General features: G+C 37.9%; 1 protein-coding gene across 2 annotated transcripts; it reads left to right on the plus strand.

Moving 5' to 3' along the window:
- Positions 1 to 3,586: 3,586 nt before the first annotated feature.
- On the plus strand, positions 3,587 to 13,080 carry LOC306995783 (cytosolic phospholipase A2 gamma-like). 2 transcript variants are annotated; one of them, XM_079607681.1, is made up of 15 exons: positions 3,587 to 4,075; positions 4,245 to 4,270; positions 4,431 to 4,542; positions 4,638 to 4,780; positions 7,120 to 7,321; positions 7,673 to 7,775; positions 7,888 to 8,028; positions 8,724 to 8,789; positions 8,885 to 8,941; positions 10,395 to 10,529; positions 10,719 to 10,853; positions 11,143 to 11,220; positions 11,297 to 11,451; positions 12,492 to 12,657; positions 12,739 to 13,080. In XM_079607681.1, exons 2-15 carry the CDS (start codon positions 4,245 to 4,247, stop codon positions 12,894 to 12,896), a joined length of 1,677 nt encoding a protein of 558 aa, XP_079463807.1. In that variant the 5' UTR covers positions 3,587 to 4,075; the 3' UTR covers positions 12,897 to 13,080. The 2 variants fall into 2 exon arrangements, with proteins under 2 accessions (XP_079463807.1, XP_079463808.1); XM_079607682.1 differs by having other exon boundaries at positions 3,884 to 4,075; positions 10,425 to 10,529; positions 12,739 to 13,052.

Genomic DNA, 13,080 nt, shown 5'->3' on the forward strand with positions numbered 1-13,080 from the left:
AAACATGAAAGTGAGTTAAATTATTTTAAAAGTCTTAAATGCTGACAGAATCATCCGGTGCTCCCGTCTCCCGACTCAGGGAAACTCGCCTCTTTCCGTAACCACTCCTCTAGCCCGTGCTGGCCCGCTTTGGCCCAAGGTATTCGACGGGCCAGAAATCCTGGCCGTTGGCCCCGATCAAGCCCCGGAAGTGACAGTGGAAACGCGACTGGCCCTGGCACGCACTAGCACGGCCCGGCCCTGCCCGACAGTAACGCGGCTAATCATACACTGTTGGTTTGTTGGCCAGAGGAGAACTGGCCCCCGACTGAGCCTGGGTTCTCCCAAGGTTTATTTCTCCATTCTGTCACTGATGGAGTTTTGGTTCCTTGCCACTTTTGCCTTGGCTTTTGGCTTAGTGGGGGACATTTAATATTACATTTTCTTCTAGAAACAAACTTTGTTTTATTATTTTCATGTTATCACTGTGAAGCTGCTTTGATACAATCTGTATTGTAAAAAGCACCATATAAATAAAGGTGACTTCCCTTGACTAGTCATATACAATTTCACCGCTAGATGGGAGAAAATCCTACACAATGTAGCTTTAAAAAGCCATTTCTTTAAAAGCAAATATCTTCCTTTGCTTTGAACTTTGAGTGTTATAACTTTGCAGATGTTGTTTATGATCAAACAGCAACATTACACTAAAGTTAGAAACGTGAAATCATAATCAACCAAACAAGAGAAAACGCATCTCAAACCCCGTTTCACACCGTATCCAGATGTTGTTCAACCCGGAAACCTTAGGAAAATGTAAAAGATCAATGAGAATAATAAAGAGAATCAATGAATTATAAATAATTCACTGCCATTGTGAGAATATGAACATTGTGTACTCAATCAATAAAAAGTACTGAGTAGCCTAGTTTAAAACACAAAATGTAGGCTAGTTATTAAGGGTATTAAACGTAGTTTACATATTTTTTAATTGCTTAGACACTAAAAGTGTTACTTGAGGCCATGAAACTCATAATCTTCAGACCAAGTCTTCTAAACTGCAGGCACATTATCAGCTTTACACTCAATAGTCAAACAAACTTTTCGCAAAATGCTCAGTTACTGTAGACTATAGCTTGCTTTTGTCTATGTCTTCATACTTAGTTTGTCATATCAAACGTTATTGTTTCTTTCTTTTTAGGCCAGCTGAGAAGGACTGAGCCTTCAAAACCATGGAGCTCTCTCCTTTTTTATATATTTATATTTCTGTTTTGTATTTTGTTATTAAAGCAATTGTATTTTTGCCACTTTGACCATTCACCTAAACATTACATACTTTATCATTCCAGTATGCCTCTTGCACACTACATTTGCACTATTACTTTGCACTCTTCATCCCACTCTTATTTGTACTTGTATTGATATTATGTCTTATTTGTATAGTTGTTACTAAAACTGTATAAAACTAAAACTGATTCTGATTCTTGTATTATATTTTTAGGCCTTTTATATTTTTTGTATTTTGTTAATTTTATCTTGTATATTAAAGTATTATTATATTTAAATCCCATCAAGTTTGCCTATTCGTTCGTTCGTTCATTTTTTCGTTCATTCATTCATTCATTCCTGCTAATTCAATCTTGCTCATGCACAGACAGTTTAAAGTATAATAAAATTGGTACCATTGTTGTTAAAGTTTTTTTAAAGCCACACTGTGGACTTTGTGACCTAAAGAGTTGACACATACGAGTTATTTTAAATGATTCCTCAGGCCAATATACAGCGTTTGACACTATTAATGCTCCGAGCGGGGCAGCCCTCTTGAAATACCGCCTATGTAAGTTTGGAAAAGACGGACCGTCGTTGGCCAGGTCATGTGACCTGGAAAAAGTATCGCTTTACGGCCGTCCATTTATTAAGTGGATGTCTTCTAGACTTTTGCGACAGTGCTGCGGCGTTTGTGGCCTATAGGGGCGCTAGACGTGAAAGTTCCGCAAAAGTTCCGCTGTGTGGCTTTAAAGGGTAGGGGAATGTAAAAAAATAACGTTAGGGGAACGTTCCCCCTAAAGGTTGCAACTTGCAATGTAATTAAAAACTTTCCATGGGAACCAAAACCTAACCAAACCCTAACCTTAAGGGAACGTTCCCGCAACCAAAAACTAACGTTCCGAGAACGTTCTGGGACCCATAAATTGTTGGGTATTCACTGCAAGTATAGTATTGTGTTGGATATTGTATTGAATGTCTGTATATTTGGCACTTGCATACTGTAAAAATACAGTAGTCCAAATGCAAAACCCAAAAGAAGGTCAAAGAATACAAATGAAAAGCATGTTACAGTGAGTTCACACAATAAATCTGCAAAATACAAAGTGTAAGACATGAGTCTGCCACAGCTTCCACTCAAAGATGTGTATTAGAATATGCTCCTTCCCTAAAAAGAGCTTGATCATCATAGAGACATTTCTTCCTGATCTCAGTAATATGCAAATGGCACCGGAGTGATACTGTATGATGTATAGTGTGAGTGGGCCATCGAGAACCATCCTGTTCTCAAACAGAGACATGAATATCATTACCAGACAATCTCATTAATATGCGGGTGTTCCCAGAGAGATCTGCAAAAAGAGTGCATGAGATTTGCAATAACTGCCTGAACTTTTGATTTATTCCTCTTCACACTGTATCCAGATGTTGTTCAACCCGGAAACCTTAGGAAAATGTAAAAGATCAATGAGAATAATAAAGAGAAATTTACCATTTACCATTTTACCATTTATTCTGCAAATTTGAAATAATCTGTATTGTGTAAAGCTTTAGAAATAAAGTTGACTTGACTTGTATATGCATGTTCAGTATTACAAAATAAACAGAAATGCAAGGGTGAAAAATGCATTTGTTTCTGAAAACATTGAGTTTTGATTAAGTCAACGAATTATGTACAAGTGTTCTCACACATGATCGTTGGCTGTAATCGGGAAATGATTGTGGCTTTATACGTAATGCATTAATCAACATGAATGAATGAGACCTTATTGTAAAGTGTTACCAAATAAACACATTTTAAACAAACATTTATGGATTTTAATTTGCAGCTGATAAATATGGGAATATGAAAGGCTGGATGTTACAGATGTTGAAACAAAATGTGTTACACAGTGTTATTTTAGTATAATTTACTAGTTTTTTAGTAAAATTTATATTTTTTTATATATATTTTCCATTTTAACTTTCTTTCTTTATTGTATTGTGTTTTTTCTTTCTTTTTTCTTCCAGTTATAGTTTGTTATTTCAATACATCAAGTCAAACTAAATTAAAGAAATGTTGCTAGCAGAAGTAATTTTTTATTATTTTTTATTTCAGTTCATGTTAATTTTATTTATTTCAAGTAATGACAATGTTTTTTTGTTTTTTTTTGTTTTTTACTATAACAACCCTGGTAAGATGTTTTGAATCCTGTTGTTTCAAACAGGTGTTTCTTCAAATTTGAACCTGTGAAGTTTTAGAAAATAAACCTTTTTCTTTTTTAAATAATGCATGTAATTACAGCTGTAATTTATCTCTGTAATCACATCTAATTACTGTTGATCCTTCCCTTCCCTGTGTGTTTGTGAGGGCTTGTGTGTGATGTCTGAGGGCAAAGTTGGGTTTTTCAGCAAGAGTGAATGCTTTTGAGTGTAGAGCTTCATTTTAACCTGAACATAGGTTGTTTGGGGAATTGGGTGAGACGTTATGGATTTGTGTTTACTGTTTTTGAGAATACGAGTTTCAAAGCAATCGAGAAAAACTGTTTAACCAGATAATGAGACACAGGTGGAAGTGATGATCAAACAATAATGAGTCCCAGCAATGGATTATGGGAATTGAAAAACTCCATATAGTTCAAACACATATAAGCTTTGCATTCAGACGTGATATATAAACCCCACCCATGGAAATTACATTGAAAACGTTCTAACATCTGGAGTTCAGGTTCCTCAACACATCTAGACTTCAGTTTCAGAGTCCTATACGTATAAAAGAGCCTCTTCTGTCTGATCTGAGAGACGACGGCTGTCGGTGAAGTCTCAGGATTTTATACTATATACAAGAACAGTGAGTATATGTTTTAAAGTTACCAACACAAAACTGTGGCTTAATAATTTACTTTTGAGGTATGACTCATTTTATCAAAAGAACTGTACAGTTGATTTTCAATGGATTTTCTCTGTTAGTTTTGGAATAATAGATTTCAACTTTAATGTTTGACTCTGTTGTTTTATAGATGGGAGGATCTAAACCCCAGGAAAGGTAATTCTGCTCACACTCCTAAATCTGTGCACTTCATTATTAGTACCGTATTGTATTGCATCACAATTAACATCTACAAACTGGATAATTCTGACACTAACTTTTCAAAAATAAGTAAAATAGCCGTATAAACTCAGCACTGGTCTGTCTGTCGCTGCAGTGGTTCGGTGAGAATCGGACACTCTCTGAATAAGAACGAGGAGGAGTTTGTAGCCAGAAGGAGAAAAGATGTTCTACAAAGCCTGAAGAAAGTTAAGATACGCTGCAGTGAGGTAATATTATACTTCGTTTATCTGCCTGGAATATTTATAAATGGTGTTTTAGCTGATGAACATCAGTTTGATCATTTAAACCATGTGCATTTCAGAACAAAGTGCCAAACATTGCATTACTGGGATCTGGAGGAGCAGAAAGAGCCATGGTGGGTTTGCTGGGATCCCTGGATCAACTCCAGAAAGCAGGTCTTCTGGACTGTGTGCTTTACCTGAGCGGAGTCTCTGGATCCACCTGGTACGTAGGCTACACACACACACACACACACACACACACACACACACACATACACAGGTTGAGCCGGAGCCTATAGGTGTTCCTCGGGTCCACAACACACCCAGTCGGAGCTCAGCTCAGCTCCGTCTCCTTCAGCAAGAAATATATACATTTAGTTGAGTGTAGCCCTAATGAAAGTTGTGAAATAATTGGCTAATATTAACTCTAATTTGGTGCTGCAATGATTCGCCCATCGCGACGATAACTGACCTTCTCATCTGAGCTGCTTCAGCGCTCAAACACCGCTCGTCAATGTCAAAATGTTTGAGTCTAATCAAAGCAAGCGGGATTATGTTCACGGGAGCGCGAATCCCAACGCGACCCTTCACTTCAGTTAACGGTCGTAGTGAGAGATAACAGCTGTTTTTCGATAGAAGTTTTAAATGACCGACAGAAATAATTAGTTTGATCAAAGACAGTGGATACTATAAGCTTAATTTAACAACACAAGCACCCTATTAAATATATTCCCATTATTATTCTATAAATATAGCTATTTGTATAACGTTACCTCGAATGTGTTCGACTTTTCACTGTTTGTATCACTCCGCTTGTTCGCGTTTGCGCAACTTGCATCATTAAGCCAGAACTCACTCTTTATGAGTGAGTAATTGAACCATTGATTAAATGAACCGAGTAGTCCACCAATATTGATTCATTTAGGAAAGAAAAAGTAGGCTAGCTGAAACTGAACTTTGATGCTAATACTAACTGCTAATTTGCCTCTGGTCTGGACACAGAATGATTGCATTTGCGTTTGAAATGTAACATCTATGCCCCCGAACCCCCCTAGGATCACTTTCCCCCCGTTTGTATCTATAAAAACCTGCGCAAAAAATAATAATGAAGTAAATGAATTGTGAAGTATTGATCTTTGTTTGAATAACTAATCAACTCTAGGCTACCTTACACATTGATACAAACAGCCCCTTTGGAATTTGAGTGATGACCATTCACCGTAAATAAGGGCTCCCCCTCCCTATAAAAGCCAATTTAACCACCACACACACACACACACACACACACACACACACACACACACACACACACCTCTAAGTGCCATCTGAATTTTTCTTTTAACGGTCGTAGTGAGCCGTTTTTCGATAGAAGTTTTAAATGACTGACAGAAATAATTAGTTTGATCAAAGACAATGGATAGCCTAGCTTAATTTAACACAAGCACCCTATTAAATATATTCCCATTATTATTCTATAAATATAGCTATTTGTATAACGTTACCTCGAATGTGTTCGACTTTTCACTGTTTGTATCACTCCGCTTGTTCGCGTTTGCCTCTTGCAACTGCATCATTAAATCAGAAGGCGGAGACAAGTGACTGTCTTTATGAGTGAGCAGACCATTGACTAAATTAACAGATTAGTCCAAAAATATTGATTAATAGGAAAGAATAAAAGTAGCTGAAACCGATATTTGATTGATTGCTCATATGCTTCTGAATGATTGCATTGGCGTTTCCCAGCTAACTATTTTAGGTTCCCAGAACGTTCCCATTACGTTCCCTATTGGTTATCCAGGAAAGTTTTCTTAATGTAAATAGAACGTTCCCTTAAGGTTGGGGGAACGTTCTGGGAACGTTCTCCTTAGGTTATAAAAATAGAATCTAAAAATAACCTACAGGGAACGTTCCTATAATGTTCTTGGTTGGTTCCCAAAAAAGTAACCATATGGGAACGTTCTGTGTTTGCTGGGTTGTTTGAAATGTAACATCTATGCCCCCGAACCCCGGGGCATTTTTTAAAACTTTTTATTTATAAAAACTTGCGTATTGCCCTGTGATTACACCAAACAACATAAACTGCCAAATAAATTGGCCCTGATTCTCTTAAATCCAATTTTCTTTAAAAAGATTAAAAAGTTTAAAAAGATGTTTTAGCCTACATATTTGCCAAACAATATTTTCAAACATGTTCAATTTCATACATTTTTCCGAGGGTGAAATCCGTTGCCTAACTTTCCTGTTAACATTTAAAGGTAAAAAATAATAATAAAGTGAATTGTAAATATTTATTTTTGTTTGAATAACTACTCAACTCTACCGTACACATTAATACAGGAAAAAGAGCCCCTTTGCTGTAAAAACACAATAAGTCATTTTACCACGTGATTTTGAATGACCATTCACCATAAATAAGGGCTCCCCCTGCCTATAAAAGCCAATTTAACCACTGCACACACACACACACACACACACACACACACACACACACACACACACACACACACACACACACACACGGGTTGAATGTCATTAATGAGAGCATATGTTGTTCCTCTGAAGGTGTATGGCCTCCTTATATCAGGAGTCAGACTGGTCCACCAAACTAGAGACTGTGAAAGACAAGATCATCCAGAGACTCAGCGGTCCTGCCGTCAGCTGGGGAGATGCAATTGCCAAACTGAAGAAATATTATTATGAGAAAGACATATTCAGCTTGACTGACGTCTGGGCAGTGATGTTCGTTACGGCAGCTGTGAAAGAGGTCTGTAACTATTCATAATACAACACTCAATGATGTATGATATGATCTTAGTGAGGTGCTCACATTCAGTCTTAAAAAGGTTTAAGTCTTAAGTGTTTATAATGGCCAAGGAACCTGAAGCACAGAGGACACAATACTGTAACGTTCTTCTGATTACAAATTACTGCTAATCTACATGCGGCGTGGTCCGAAAGTCTGAGACCATATTGAAAATAAGATTTTTTTTTTGTTTTTGTTAAAGTTCCTAGCAGTTTTTTTTCTAACTTTTCACTTGAGCTTGTGACTGCTTAAATTGGTCTCTCCATCACCAACATGATAAATAACAGCTGCAGAAATATTTTTCCTCTTCAGATCGACGAACACACACTCTCAGATCAGCGAGGCCGACACAATAAAGACCCGTTTCCCATCTACACAGCGATCGACAAGCAATGCAAACAGAACAAAGATGCAGGTGTGTGTGTGTGAGAGAGAAAGAAAGACAGAGTTCATGTGTGTGAGAGAGGGAGAGAGAGAAAGACAGAGTTCATGTGTGTCAGCTGTTTTATGGATGTTTCTGTCTGCAGACCCCTGGTTTGAGTTCACTCCATATGAAGCCGGTTATTCCCTCACTGGAGCGTTTGTGGAAACATCCAACTTTGGCAGCAAGTTTGAAAATGGCCGTAAGATCGAGGACCATCCTGAGATTGACATGCTGTACCTGCAAGGTAACAAACTCTGTGACAGGAGAGTTTATTCATATTTACAATATCAACATACAATAGTGTAAAACAGATCAATAGTAGATTGATCTGGAGATCAGTCTGTCAAAACTGAAATATTAAAATTAGAAATAATTTAAAAAACAATTTCATCAACCCACTACGGGGCTGTTTCTCAAAAACCATCAACAAACTTTTTCATTACACAGTAATTTAAAGGAAAGATAATTTCTGCTTAACAATAAGAACTTGGATGACAATTATATTCATCAGTGTTACGTACTCCGAGAGTTGGTGATGATCCAAACGCAGCTTTATTGAGGGAAATCCACAATCGTAAACCTGAGGGTCAAATCCACAACAATCCAGATAAAGAGTCCATGACACAGGAAAATCCAGACAAGCAGAAGATCAAAACAATGAGACGAAAGACCAGAAATAACACAAATACAGTGTAACGCATACAAGACTTTGCAATGAGTGTGTGAAAATACAGGGCTTATAGGCAGAGTTTAACCAGATAATGAGACACAGGTGGAAGTGATGATCAAACAATGAGTCCCAGCAATGGGTTATGGGAATTTAAATTCATGATGGGAAAGCAGGGAGTCCTCTAGTGGAGATCATAGGCACTCCAGCTGGTGGTTGTATTACACATTTTTAATAAATGTTTTATTCATTTATACATGTGTTTTCCGCAGCTCTGTGCGGCAGCGCTTTAGCTAATGAAGACGAGGAAAAGAAATTACTCTTGGAAAAAATAAAAGGTGCACCTTCATTTGTTCTGAACATTCAGTTCTGTTTAAAAAGCTGACAGTCATCAATTAAACTTTAAATCCATTTGATTTTTTTGCCCCCACAGAGTTCTTAAAACATGTGCCACTAATCGAAATGGAGATGGTTGAGGAAATGGAGAAAGGTAAAGCATTACAGGTTTTATTTATTGATAAGTTGATCTTTATTTTGTGTCTAATACTGCATTCACACCAAGCGTCTATCGCGTCTAGTTTGACGCTTGAACATTTTGAATGCATTCGCGCATCCAAAGCGAAATCTGCTTCTTGTGGGAGGGGCAAGTGCTAGGCGGTTCTGATCCAGGCGATCACCGGGCGCTCAGCGCTCATGTAACCCGCCTTACCTTGGCTAGTCCTCCTGACGTCTGCCGCTGGTAAACCAGCAATGTTTAAATTCACAATCTATAGCTTCGGTTCTATTATATGAAACAAGTTAAAATACAGTAATGACTTGTTATAACGTTGGTCAAACGACTTCTTTAATTGTGAGTTTTTCTTCATCTCATTCAGAAATATATGACTGCAAGTGTTCAGTGTCACATTCATAGTTAACATGACTGAACAATGTCATTCCTCCTCCTACGCGGGCATTTAGTCATATTACAAAATAATGTATTGAGGCCAAACATTTCAAATGACATAAACTGAAAAGCGGGCCTGCCCCCGTTTATCACGTCACTTCACCACGTGACCGCAGCGAGCAGGCTCCGATTGGTTAACGCTGCGCGAATTGACGCCAAAGTAAAAAAAAATTCAACTCTGGCATCAGACGCGAATTCGCGTCAAACGCGTGAATGCACAAAGCACCACTCGCGTGTATCGTGCCAAACACTCAATCCGCCTCATTCGCGCGTCAATTTGCATCTACCGCGCCAAATGCCTAATTCGTGCCGCAGGACCTCCAGACGCGCGGAAACGCATCTTTACATTGACTTAACATTGAAATCACTCGCGCCAGACGCTCTATTCGCGTTTGGTGTGAACGCAACATAATGATCTGTTCATGAATGCTTGCGGATTAAAAATGTAAACTCTTTAAAGTCCCCATGAAATCGAAATGGAAGTTTTTTGGCATTTAGTATGAATATGTTAGCTTTACAGTTATCTATAAGCTCTAAAACTATGACAGAATTCGCTTTTAAATATATTATCTGTTAAAACGTACAATCTCTCAATTCTGTCAATAAGGATAAATGATTTTGATGACATCACATTGCACTTAAGCTTTTCATCAGATTTTCTGTCCAATCAAATGCTCTCTAGAATCTGAAGCTCCGCCCCCTATATTATAAACGGATGCTGAAACTGCGGCTGAAATCGGTCACTTGTTCACACACTTACTATATTCTATATGATGAATGGCACATAGTGCACAATATAGGGGATAGGGAACGATTCAGACAGTGGAAATATCCATTGGGGCGAATGAAGTCTGGTTTCACGCAAGTGTTTCAAGGCACTTCATTGGGCATTTAATGATGAAAAATAAAAGTAAGCCATAATGATGATTATCACCTGTGAATGATCACCTGACCATTTTTAAGTGTGTTCATGTTTGTTTAATGTGTGTTTCTTCAGAAAATAGAAATACAAACTCTCCTCCCATAGACGAATGTCACCAGGTGCTCATGGATCTCGTGGACATGAATCTCTCGGTTTTGAATGGCAAAGATCCGTCTGTTCACGATAAATCCATCAGAACTAAGCTGAACGGTAACATTTTCCAAAAGTGTGCTAGAAAATGTATCTTTAATGGCTTTTCAGCAACATTTAAACAGTAAAACAAACTACAAGCTAATTGATGAAACAGTAATGCATCAATTTTGGCCAACAAAAACTCAACAAGATACACAAACCTGCATCAGATTAAAATAACTCCATCATGTTCTCCTCTTTTCACAGAGCTCACTGAAGGCAAACATCAGCTGAGTTTTCAAAAGAAAAAACTGAATCTCACTGATAAAGAAGCTGTAAAACAGTATATGAAACAATACACTGTGGATTTGTTTAATGGTTTGAGTCATTTCTTGTCTTTTGGTAGGTTGAACTTTCTGTACAATGTGTTGATTTGTATAATGTACTGATTTTTTTATTTTCTAGCCACATAAACTGAAATGTGTTGATTCCATAAATCTTCCAATTAGCTTCAACAAAACCAGTTTTAACAGACTGACGCCACAGAAGAACCTTTAGACTTCCAATGATGTACTTTAAAGATTAAACCATAATTAAACATCAAAAACGTTCTCCAAAGAACCATAAGAAAAAACTAAAACATACATCAGAATATTTACTGAATTTAAGAACCACTGTATTTGTTTTACAGATCTTTGGGCGAGTATTTTTGATAGCATGAAGCAGTGGATCTGGGGCAGGAAATATAACTTTCTTCACAACATGAAAGGTGAGAACAGAAACTCATAGACAGATGCTAACTGGAAATTAATTGTGAATAATATAATAATGCTGTGATTTCTCAGATAAAGCAGTGCCCGCAGCTCTTCTGAAAAGTGAGATGAGAGACTATATAGACGCTGGACTGCTTATCAACTCACCCTACTTCTCAGTGCTGAGAGAAGAGAGAGACATCGACCTCATCATTTCACTGGATTTCAGTGAAACTGAACCTTTCAAGGTATTATACGCACAGAGAATTCACTCATTTAAAGGAAAACCCCTTAAGAAATCATAATTTAAGCAGTGTTTCAGTAAGCCGTTTGCAGTTTCTATGCAATGTGACGTCACATATACTTAGGCCCCGCCCACGACGGGTGACGGACTCAACCCTATTAGCATAGACCCCGCGCTCAGTGAGCCATAGGCCCCGCCCACAGCAGCTGACTGACTCCGCCCTATTAGCATAGACCCCGCCCCTCAGTGATCTGTACAGAGTCCGCCATGTTTATCTCCTCACCAGAGCATTTAACAGCAGTATTCAAGTAAGAAACATTCTTAAGCTGCTAAAGTTATTCAGTCCAGAGCAGTGAGGGATTTTCTGTTTTTCTTTTGTTGTTTGATTCATATTGACAGCATATATCGCAGTAGGTACTGTATATTACACTGCTTTCACGATCTAATATACCCATGCAGTTTCTTTCCCTGCTGTTTACGTTCACGGATATAACCAACTGCGTTTGTGAACTCTGTCAAATACACACAAGGTTATGTCAAAAACACAGTTTAAGTGCAATGAGACATGAAAGAGAACTTGGTTTAATACTCACGAGAACTGCAATGTCACGTGAGCGTGACCGCGATAGAGATATAATCAAAACCAAACAGATTTTTTTGCAGGAGCTGGACAGGCTCCGCCCTCTTCTGAAAGGGGCGGGGCAGCTCATTTGCATTTAAAGATACATGCACAAAAACAGCATATTTTCCATCCACTCAAAAATCAGCATTTACAACATGGTATAAAAAATGATCTGTGGGGTATTTTGATCTGAAACTTCAGACACATTCTGGGGACACCTGACACTTATATTACATATTGTAAAAAGGGGCATAATGCTGCTTTCCCCCCTCATGACATTCATAGTGACCATGGTCACACTAACCTAAAATGTGCCCTAAAATTTAAATATAAGTGCATGGGTTTTCATGTAACCATATTTATTTATAACAGTCTGTCCTACCCTTTTAATCAAACAATAATGTGATGCTTTTCCACTACAGACAGTGAAGAAAGCTGCTGAGACGTCCAAGAAACTAAAGATCCCTTTCCCTGAGGTCAACATTCCTGAAGAGGACGTAAAGAAACCGAAGGACTTCTATGTGTTCAAAGGCCAAAACACTCCAACCGTGATACACATCCCTCTCTTTAATGTGGTCAACTGTGGAGGCAAGTTATGATCTTACAATGTCCTGAATAAAACTGAAATATCAACTGTGTTCTGATTTAAGTGTGTTAATGTTTCATCAGATGATATTGAGAAGTGGAGGAAAAAATATCACACGTTTCAAGGTCCTTACAGCGCTGAGATGATCACTGATCTGATGGAGGTCGCTGGAAAAAACATCACAAACAACAAAGATAATCTGCTGGAGCAGATCTGTCTGGCCATAAAAATGCACAAATAATGAATGATAAATATCAGTGGTGTGCAGCGTTCTGAAACTAGGTGGGAAAGTCCTCTATGTTTGTTTTAATGCAGCTGATCAACCATAAGAGACTGAATTACAACTATGTATTACTTTGCCTCTGTTCCAATAAATGTATTAATAAATCGTTGTCTTAAAATAAGGTTTTGTCCTGGTCATTTGA

The sequence above is a fragment of the Phoxinus phoxinus genome (assembly GCF_949152265.1).
Source record: "Phoxinus phoxinus genome assembly, chromosome: 3".
NCBI lineage: Eukaryota > Metazoa > Chordata > Actinopteri > Cypriniformes > Leuciscidae > Phoxinus > Phoxinus phoxinus.